Source organism: Lipotes vexillifer, unplaced genomic scaffold, assembly GCF_000442215.2.
Source record: "Lipotes vexillifer unplaced genomic scaffold, Lipotes_vexillifer_v1.1 scaffold668, whole genome shotgun sequence".
Classification (NCBI taxonomy): domain Eukaryota; kingdom Metazoa; phylum Chordata; class Mammalia; order Artiodactyla; family Lipotidae; genus Lipotes; species Lipotes vexillifer.
The window spans coordinates 3,890,925-3,901,730 of NW_006785319.1; the positions used below are offsets into that span (position 1 = coordinate 3,890,925).

Genomic DNA, 10,806 nt, shown 5'->3' on the forward strand with positions numbered 1-10,806 from the left:
GTTACGCGAGCCTCTCACTGCTGTGACCTCTCCCGCTGCGGAGCACAGGCTCCGGACGCGCAGGCTCAGTGGCCCTGGCTCACGGGCCCAGCTGCTCTGCGGCATGTGGGATCTTCCTGGACCGGGGCACGAACCCATGTCCCCCTCATCGGCAGGCGGACTCTCAACCACTGTGCCACCAGGGAAGCCCTGATAGAGATTTTTTAAAATGGTAACACCTAACACTGTTAACAATGTGGGGAACAGGGACTTTTTATTCGCTCTCAGAGATGATGAAAACTGACACATTTTTGGAGTGCAATTAGGCACTATCCTTCAAAATATGCTTTAGGCTACACTTTGACCTGACAGCTTCCCTTTTGGGAGTTTGCCTTGCAGATATGGTTGTTCAGGCAGGGTGCACAAGAGGGGGATGCAGCAGGTACCATGCGAGCAGCCTGCTCTGTTCGCAGGAAGGGCTTTTCATGAGATGCTGTGAGAGGAGAGAATGGACGTGCTGCTTGGCTGCATTTGTGTTAAAATTAATCAAGCAGGTGCTTAGTTAACATCTACATAGAAAGTACATGGAAGGGTATGTTCCAAACTGTCGAGTGTGAGAGAACTGGGAAACAGGTCGGCGGGGGAGACAGAGGCAGAACCTGGCTGAGGCCTGTCACTTTTTACTCACCATAAGTCTACACTATTTCCTGTTTAAAGTAATGAACATGTATTACTTTTGTAATATATATTTTAAAGTCTTTATTTGCCTTTTATTGAAAAACCATCATGTTGAGGAACAAACACCCTAGTGGGTTATGAATTAGAAAAGGTCCCTCTGCACAGACCTACTATGTGTAGCCTCTGATGCTCAGAACCTAGAGGCCGATTCCTCTGCAAAGCTTTATATAACACAGTGACTATTCAACTTAGCTCTCATTAAATTTTTTTGCTCTCTTTTAGAAAAATTTAAGTACTGTATTTTATTTATTTATTTTTTGCAGTACATGGACCTCTCACTGCCGTGGCCTCTCCCGTTGCGGAGCACAGGCTCCGGACACGCAGGCTCAGCGGCCATGGCTCACGGGCCCAGCCGCTCCGCGGCACATGGGATCTTCCCGGACCGGGGCACGAACCCACATCCCCTGCATCGGCAGGCGGACTCTCAACCACTGCGCCACCAGGGAAGCCCTAAGTACTGTATTTTAAAAAGACTGTATTCTCTTTAGCAAAGAGGCCAGCTGCACACAGAAACTATCTTGATGTTTCTTAAATTGCCTTGTTATGACTGTTTTTATTATTATTATTATGTCAATATTTCCCTCCTCGTGTTTATTTATGCTTCCGAAAGTTCTCAAAGACTACTTCCGGGCTTCCCTGGTGGCGCAGTGGTTGGGAGTCCGCCTGCCGATGCAGGGGACACGGGTTCGTGCCCCGGTCCGGGAGGATCCCACGTGCCGCGGAGCGGCTGGGCCCGTGAGCCATGGCCGCTGAGCCTGCGCGTCCGGAGCCTGTGCTCCGCAACCGGAGAGGCCACAACAGTGAGAGGCCCGCTTACCGCAAAAATAAATAAATTTAAAAAAAAAAAAAAAAGGCTAATTCCTTCTAAATTTCAGGGTGTCCCCAAAAGGGACATTTACAGTTTTAAGGTCAGCAAATCCTGTGGCTCCCTGCTTTGTGCCCCAGCTACTGAATTACCTGGCATTCACCCTGAGTCTTACCAGCTAGTTCTCACCCAGGGCTGGGAGGAAGGTGTTTTAGGGCACAGATTTGTTTTGTGGGTGGACAGTGAACTTAGGTGTTGTGGCTAAAGAAGGTCGTGGAAAGAACGCCACACTGGAGCTCATACAGAGTTCCTCGAAATTCCGTGAAAAGCCATCGGGGTCCTTGCTTTCCCAGCAAGGTGAGCTCACCCTGGAAGGAGGCATGCCCAGACCCCTGAGCCCTGGCATCGCAGTCCTGCTCTTCCGTCTCACTGGGTGATGGGTTTGGGGTGAGGGCAATGAAGGGACTGGTCTGTCTGCTCCAATTTCAGACCCTCGTCCCCAGCCTGTGCAGGAGCAAGGACCCTCACCCCACACAGTCTGCCGCTCTGTCCCGAGGTCTGGGCCACTCCTGCCATGAAAACAGAGCCATGGCCTTGCTTCCTTGGGCATATGATTCTCTTGGGACCAAGGCAGCATTGTGAACACGGGGTCTCCGGGCCAAATGCCGCCCCTTCCCAGCAGCCCACCCTTCGTCCCTAAACACCCGCTGGAGTCATGATTCCCCTCCCCCTGCCCCTGGCATCACCCAGCATTACAGGGGCGTTACTGCCTGCGAGTCTTGAAAGTTTTTACGTGGATAGAATCCCTGTGGTCTGAAGGAGGGGTAGACTTGTCATAGAAAAGCTGTCAGGCCACGTGACGGCGGGTCCCCAGGAGCCCTTTGAGTCGGCTTTCATCTGGAAGCACTGGCTTCAGGGCTCAGTCACCAACACTGGTGCCAGAGCAAGTTCACATCTTTCAGTATCGCGACAGGATTTCCATCCTTCTGGCAGGACGTCCTCGTCCACGGTTGGGGAGACACAGTTTTAAACCAGTTAGGTGCGAAAAGGGCACTTGATGAAAGAGGCGTGTGCAGAGTGCTGGGATGGGAAAATCCCCACCATCCTTACTGTTTCCCCAGTTCTCTTTGAGGAGCTTATAAGTTTTTCATCTTCATGGTTGTTAAGAGGTTAAACTGTGCCCGATGTTTCCTGTTACTGTACTATCTGGGTAAGTACATATGCGGCTGCTTGTCATGCAAGCTTTCTAGAAATGTTGTATTTGACCTCAGGGAACAGAAACACCCTGTGTTCTTTCTTGCTGGCGTTCCCAATGCCATGGGCAGCTTTTGACAAACCGTCAGGCCCCAACTTTACACTCAGACAACTTTTCAAACAGGCCAAGTTCACTTGGCAGCAGGACTTGGGATTTCAGGTCTCAACGTGTTATAATTCAAAATTTAAGCTCAGGAAAATCGCGGGCACGTGATCTTCAAAAGTAAAAGTAATCAGGAGTTTCTGCCGACACTTCTGTGAGGGCCCGCACAGGACGGGGAGGTAGGGGGCGGTAATTCCCGTGGAAGCGTGCCAGGTTCACGGTGGCGGTCCTGCCCGCAGTCACCGCCGGCAGCTGCCCTGCAGGTCCGGCTCTGAGCGGAGCCCAGCTGTTACCAAGCAGTAGAGGCTGCCCTGAGACCACACACCCTGCTCCCCACTGTTCCCTGCATTTCCTCAGGGGCCGAAATAAATCTTCATTTGTTAACTGGCAACGTTTAACATTAGATATTCTGAAGATTCTTGGGGGAGAAAAATGTTCTTAACCTTGCTGGTGCTGCATTGGAATTGTTTGTCCTTGGTTTAGCATCTCCCTGTGGTGTGAGTACAGTGCAGTCCTCGTATCGAGAGAAAAGACATCTCACGTGGGAAGAAAGGTGTACTTGCACCCGCAAACTTTAAAGTGATGATGCTCAGCTTTAGATACAGGGGTGTCGAGAATCCCTGTCATCTGACCTTCTCATGTCCTCTGCTGGTTTGCAGTTTAACTCGGCGGCCAAGCAGCTGATCGAGTGGGACCAGCCTCCCGCGGGGGGCGTTGGCGCTGCGGAGGGCGCCCCGGCCGCTGCCCCGAGCAGCGCGGCCCCCAGGCAGCCCGAAGCCAAGAAGAACACGAAGAAGCGGCACTCGTTCACCTCCCTGACCACGGCCGGCAGGGCGTCGCAGGCCACCCAGCAGCGCCACTCCGTGGAGATCAGCCCCCCGGTCCTCATCAGCTCCAGCAACCCCACGGCCGCCGCGCGCATCGGCGAGCTGGCCGGGCTCTCGTGCAGCGCCCCCTCCCAGGTACCCGCACTGCCCAGCCCCGGGGCACCGTGGTGTCAGCGTTCGGGGGACAGCAGCTCTCCCAGGGCAAAGCCCTCTGCATTTGTGGGTGGAAATGCGGGGTGGCGGGGAACCAGCCTGGACATCCCCAGGTCGGCTCAGTCACCTCCAAAGGGCACAGCGGCAGTTACAAGATGACTCCAGTCACGCTGAGTGCTTTCCCCACCAGGCCCCCATTCAGCGGGACAGAGCCTTCTCGCCCCCTGAAACCTCATCTCCACCCAAACTGGAGGTGCCGTGGTCACAGTGTGGAGTGTGCAGCTGCCTGCATCTGTGTCACTTACCGTGGTGTTTAGGCTTCCAGTCAGGGTTACAGGGAAAGGACGGGAAGAAGCATTTAGTTTAAACTAGAAATTGGCCTAGCGTTTTTTTGTTTTGGGGTTTTGGGGGTTTTTTTGCGGTACGCGGGCCTCTCACTGTTGTGGCCTCTCCCGTTGTGGAGCACAGGCTCTGGACGTGCAGGCTCAGCGGCACGGCTCACGGGCCCAGCCGCTCCGTGGCATGTGGGATCTTCCCGGACCGGGGCACGAACCCGTGTCCCCTGCATCGGCAGGCGGACTCTCAAGCACTGCACCACCAGGGAAGCCCCCTATTTTTTTAACTTGTTAGTCTATCGAGACTTTGCATGGCCTTAAGACATAGCTACATGTTATTCTTGTGTTAATAAAAATACACTCGATGATTGGGAACGTTGGTAATTCATCTGGCAAACAGGTCTCGAGTGCCTTCTTACAGATGCTCTGGGCGCTGTGCACGCACCGTGGACCCAGGATGGAGAAGACATAGGCTTCTGTGTGTCAGACCGTAGGTGTGGGCAGACTGAGCCCTGGGCCAGGGGGCCACCCAGGTCACAGGCAGCTGCAGTTACCCAGGCAGAGGACAGCTGTGTGCTCTACCACCGGAGGCCAGAGAGCCGGGTCCTGAGCAGCCTGCTGCAGCGGGAGACACTGCTTTCAAGTGTTGTGTTTCATCTTAAAATTCATGCAGGTTTTATATACATTCCACTGTGCTTTGTAAAAACAAACATATACTACACAGGTTGATGCATGCCTGTTTTGGACCACGGAATAAAAATGTGCAGCGCAGTGTTTGGCATTCCTTACCAAGGTTATCGAAATGCCACTTGACCCCGTCCTGCAGGTCCATACTGGATCTCGTAGTTTCTAAATGGGATTGTGGCTCAGCAGCGTTTTTTTAGGTGGTGAGGCCATGGCACGTGACCCTGCAGGTAGGACACGGACACGCGCACAGAGATACACACATGGACACAGACACACACACACACACACACGGAAGAGGGTAGAGGGCAGAGGGCTTTGTGTGTTCACTGCTGTTCTCAAGCGTCAGACAGACAGTAAGCAGCATAAACGTGTTGAGTGAGTGAGTCACTTGGGCAGTGTATAGGGGAGAACCAGGAAGGGACCAAGCCTGTGGAAATAGACCCGGTTCCAGGTCTGAGCAAGGAGTATGAGGGGGGTGACCCCAGGGGGGTCAGAACTGCAGGTCCCTCTCTGAGGGAGGCTCTGACGGAGGGGCTGGTGACGAGGGCTCTTCCCTATGGAAAATCGGGTCGTGGGACTGTTTTTCATTTTGTGACCTTAGCAGCATTCACAGTGACGTTTTCTTGAAATAAAAGGTGAGCCTCTGCTGGGACTTGGGGCGGCTCAGCAGGGCACAGACTTGGAGGTGTGGACGGCTGTCTGTGGCCGAGGGGAAGGCGGGTCACCCAGCGTCTGTCCCAGAGGCCCCGGTGTCGGGCATGGCCCTGAGCGTGGGCACGGGAGGGTGGGGCTGTTTGTGTCTTGGGTGCAGTAGCTGAGGAAACGGGCTCCTCTCTGTTTCCATGAAGACAGCCTCCCCGTGTTCTAACAGGTTCTGTTCTCAGTGCTAACATGTTTCCTCAGGGAGAAGTTATTTCTAGAAGAGATGAGAGAGGTTTGCAGCGCTGCCTGGGTTCTCCAGCCTCGGCTCCGGCACGCACGCCCGGCCCTGGGTCCTGGGCCCATCACCGGGCACTACGGGCCACAGTGAAGCAGGAGCAGCCCAGCCCAACCCAGGACGGACCTGCTGTAGACGTGACGGGCCCTAGGCTGGATGTGTCTCCTGCTTTGGGCCTCGTGTCCTTCTTGCTTTTGCTTCACGCGGTTTGGTTGCTTTGATGAGAAAATCCAAAGCACGGGGCCTGCAGCAGTGAACATTCATCCTCTTGCACCTGAACGAAAGCCACATGGAGGGGGTCAGGCCACTGTGATGTCGCCTCCGGGTCAGCTCCCCTGTCCGGGCTCGTCCTCGTGTTTCCGGATGGCACTTAAAAGAGATCGCACTGTCACGTCAAAATCCTGCAGGACAGAAGGGAGCAGACAGCTTGCTTGTTATAGTATCGGTGACTCTGGCACCGTCAAATGCGAGAACTGGAAGGTGGTTTGTAGGCTGTGCTGTCAGGCAGGTCCCCAGCACAGGTGTGCACAGATGTCTGTGATGGGCGTCTGTAAAGCACGTGGTGTCACAAGCAGCTAGGCGTCTGTCTGCTCTTCTGGCCGCGCCCTCGATGTTTTGTGCCCTCTGCCAGCTACAGGAGTGATTCATGATGTTCAGTGCTTTGTAGCATTTTTGTGTTGCCGGCAGCTTCAGGGGAAGCAAGAAGGTCCACCCATTCCTTCCTCTTTGCTTTCCCCGCTCTCCACGTAGCCTTTTCCCGGGGAGGAAGCCAAGCCAGTGTGCAGCCCCACGGGAAGGAGTGAGCACAGTGGAAAGCCAGGCTGCCCTCCCTGCTCAGGGCATTCGTTCTCAGACCTGCCCCGCTCGGCCTGGTCACTCCTGCTGCTTGCTTTTGCCTTTAGTCATCCTTTGGTGACTCTGTCTCTTCCTTTACCCACATGGAACTGGGGTCTGCAGGGTCCTCCATGTCCAGGGCCGTGCGGGCAGAGACCCTAGGCGGCCTGTGGTCTACCCCACGCCCTCACAACGTGACTGTCCAAGTTCACAGGCTCGTTCAAGCTCATCACCCTGCCTCCCAGTCTGGGGCTCTTGGCGAGACGTCAGACACTAGTGAGGAATTCCTCCGTGGCTTGTAGGGTCAGGCCCTGGAAGCTGAATTTTGGCAAGTTTTTCCCACCCCGAAGGTTCCTAGGTAACAGCGTGTACTTTGAACGGAGCCTCATTTATCTTCGAAAAAAGACTCGTCTTTCCTGTGATGCCAACTTGCATCAGAGTACTTAATTGTCCTCAGAGTATGTACACAAACAGGTTTCTTGAATAGGATAGCTAGAGGCCACTAGGTTTTATCCTAGGATGAAAAATCCATGTGCGTCTCATTAGAAATTGAATGGAAATAGACTTTGGTTCACAGGAGAGATGGAAACTGAGGTTTGGCGGGGAGCCTTTGTGGAGGTGCCCCTTGGCTCTGCTTAGGTTCAGTCAGTGTATGAGCTGCCAGATACAGGTGTAGCTTTACAAGGATGTGGATTCCACGTAGCTCAGACTTGACCTGTGAAAATCAGCTGTGTGCTAGGATTCTGGTTGTCCTTGCCTGGCAGGAAATGAAAGTCCTTCAGGCCGTCTGGGAACTGATCTCTGAGCCTCTCTTTGTCCTGATAATCTTTTTCCTAATTATTGGGATTGAGGAAACTAGGTTTGGGGTTAAGTTTTTGTTACAAAAAGCCCAGCAATTTTGGTGGAACATTGTTTCCTGGAGAGACGAGGTAGCAGCCAGCCACATTCCTTTAATAGTGGAGGAAAGACTTCCCCATTTGTGCAGGAACCCACGCCCTCGGTCTGTAGTCACACCCAGGGTGCAGCGGGAGCGAAATTGGTCAGGTAGCCGAACACCTGCGATGAAATGACCTGAATAACTAGTCAATTAATCTTGGGTAGTGTCATGGATAACACACCCATTCTGTTTTTTTCTTTAAAGACTTTTTTTTTTTTGATGTGGACCTTCTTTTTTTTTTTTGCCTTTATTGAATTTGTTACAATATTGCTTCTGCTTTTTATGTTTTTGGTTTTTTGGACCCGAGGCTCGTGAGATCCTAGCTCCCTGGCCAGGGATCGAACCCGCACCCCCTACATTGGAAGGCAAAGTCTTAACCACTGGACCGCCAGGGAAGTCCCGATAAGACACCTTTGAAAACAGCTAGTTTGGCTTGATCCTGTTCCCTGAAAGGTTTTGTAAATAATTGCCTGCGATCGGCAGTCTGGTCAGCTGCATTTTAATTACGCATCCCCATGGAAGGGTACAAGTCATGAGAAATGACCCTGAAGGTGGCACGATACCTTAAGCATGTCATGTAGATTTAACGAGTTGGTGGACTGGTGAGCATTCAGGACAACCCACGGGAACAGGATCCTTGGGAAGGTGTTAATGGGCTAGTTGTAGGCCAGGCAGGTCCGAGCAGCAGTCATGTGAGGCAGCGGCTTTCGGGAAGGCCAGCAGCCGTGGATTCTGTACGTGAAATGTTGTCATGACCAGTGTTTGTCAAGTGGCTCCCTGGCATCTAACACACATTAGGGCCTCAGTACGTTTGGGCTGGATAACCTGAAGGGGATTCTTGAATGTTTAGCTGTGACTCGGTGCCCGGGGCTTAGCTGGTCTCATCTGTTGTGCGTGCATCCTCTTTTATTCACTCTTTTTTCCTTGGCAGGTCCACATAAGTACCACCGGGTTGATTGTGACCCCACCCCCGAGCAGCCCAGTGACCACCGGCCCCTCGTGCACGGTCCCGCCAGAGGCCCCCTACCCGGCCACCCTTTCGGTGAGTGTGCACCACCGCCTCCCTCCAGGCTCCCGTGCCTGCCACTTACAGGTGCGCAGCCCTATGGGCTGGCTGCCGCCCTCCTGACACCACAGCTCACCATGACGCTTGGTGAGGGTGGGGTCTCCATCTCTCATCCTCTCTCTGTTCATTTTAGCAAAAAATCACAAAGTCTCAGGCCAACAGCCAGCACTTTATTTTAATGGCAAGGGTCGGTGGCCTGAGGCTACAGGAAGAGCTCCGGGGAATACTTTTAATTTTCATTAAAGGTCAGCCTGATTTTCTGAGGCATAACCTTTGCTGCTTTTGGGTTTCTAGACCAGGCATATTTATCACAGTACTGAGGGAGCTGGGATCCTAGAGGCCGTATGGTTTGCCTCGGGTCACGCGATGCATGGATTCCTGTCTCCGATTACAGTTCCCCTTTTGGGTTCCTGGTCTTCTGTTGGTCTGTGTGACTGGCCTCCCTGGAGGTTATCAGATGTGTGATTCTCCAGAAAGCCCCGCAGCCTGCAGACAGCCTGAACAAAACCGCTGAGTGCTTTCAGACGGCCTAACGGGGAACACAGGAAGAGTGAGGGCAGTGGAGGGAAGCTGATACAAAGAAGAACTCTGTGGGGAGAAAACTGAAAAGGAAGGAGGGGAACTGCTAGGAACCAGCCTCTCTCATCCGGGCCGCTGCCTCGCTACACTTTCAGACCGTTTCTTCCAGTGCTGAGTTGAATGAGGGTAGAAAGGATCACTAAGTCCCTCTCCCCAGTGGACCCCAGCCCTTAGCTTGCTTCACAGAATCTCTCCCAGTTGTGATACCCTCAGGGGAAACAGTGTGGTCGGTGATGGGGGTCCAGCCCAGCCTCTCCTTTGTGATACGGCAATGAGGTCACTCAGCCTCTCTGAGCCCCTGGCCCTTGCCTATAACGTGAGAGTAATCATATCTGCTTCGGGGAGGCGGCACTGCCTGGAACTCAGGGAGGTGACCGTGAAAGAGCTTCAGCCTCTGTTGAGGGCCACGGCGGGTGCAGGCTGCCCGCTGGTTTCCTCAGAGCCCGGGCGTTGGTCTGGCTCATTGCTGGGGTTTTCTCCGCTGTCTGTACCGGGAATAGGGAGGCTCCTCCGCGCTGGTTTGTTTTCGGGTCGTGGACTTTATACATGTTGCCAATTCTGTTTCTCTCTTCTCGGCTGCTTAGAGACAGATTTGCACCTCCCCTCACCCCCCAGCAAGGACCTCACAGCATGTTAGTCAGATTGTTGTGTCCATCTGGTCCTATCCCCCTCATTTACCTTTTGCCTCGTTTTCTTATGTTATATTTATTTTGTCTTGATACATTTTATGAATAATTGAATGCCGACTTTGAAATCAGGTGGGATATACAGTACCTAGCTTGATGTAGACTTTTGAAAGCTTTTCATAGAGTTAAGCATGTTCCTGAATTTAAGTGGAAGTTGATAATTTCTGGTTAGAGGTTAAAGTTTTTTGTTAATGTTTCTGGAACGATGACAGCTTCCTTGATAGTGCATCTGTTTGGGGTGTGAGAAGTTGCATTGATTCCTTTGGGAGAAGGTGAAAGTCCCGTAATTTTTATGAAAACGTGGCTCCCCTGAGGTTCTCTTGGCCCTGGGTGTTTTGACCAGAGCTGAGTTGCCCAATCTTCATGCCCTCTCATCCCCAGAGAAGACCCTTCCCTCCCTCCCTCCCTGCCTGCCTGTCTTTCTTCCCCTTCCCACCCCAGTGCATTCACAACCTGTTGGAATTTCCATCTCCAGATGATTACTTCACGTGGAAGAATTCAGATTTCATTTCTTAAGGGGAAAAAGAGTGACTTTTCTATCTTAGAAAAATAATTAGTGGAAAAGACGAAGAGCTGTCTGCGATTCAGCCCTTGTGGGCTGACAATTTTACTATACGGTAAATGGCCAGTTGGTCTTAGCTGGGCGCACTCTGGGGCATATAGATGGCGACAGGTCACGAGAGAGCATGAACACACAAAAATTAATTTACATTCAGCCATTTTATCCCAGGATTATACAAGAGAGCCTGCATGTCCAGCAAGAGGACGGTTTATTAATGCTGCGTCTCTGCCAATTCCATTTAATGGAAAACTAATTATAAGCAGATCTGTTGCCTGTCACCCCGGGAGATGTCTAGATCTCAGAGTCCCTGATTGGCTGGCAGGA

General features: G+C 52.6%; 1 protein-coding gene across 1 annotated transcript in view; it reads left to right on the top strand.

The window, feature by feature from the left end:
- The window catches only part of SH3RF1 (SH3 domain containing ring finger 1), a 165,264-nt gene that overhangs the window by 124,516 nt on the left and 29,942 nt on the right, over nt 1-10,806 (top strand). Inside the window, exons 4-5 of the mRNA XM_007457375.1 lie at nt 3,539-3,841; nt 8,521-8,631. Coding sequence (XP_007457437.1) covers nt 3,539-3,841; nt 8,521-8,631 — 414 coding nt within the window. The remainder of the gene's footprint in view (nt 1-3,538; nt 3,842-8,520; nt 8,632-10,806) is intronic.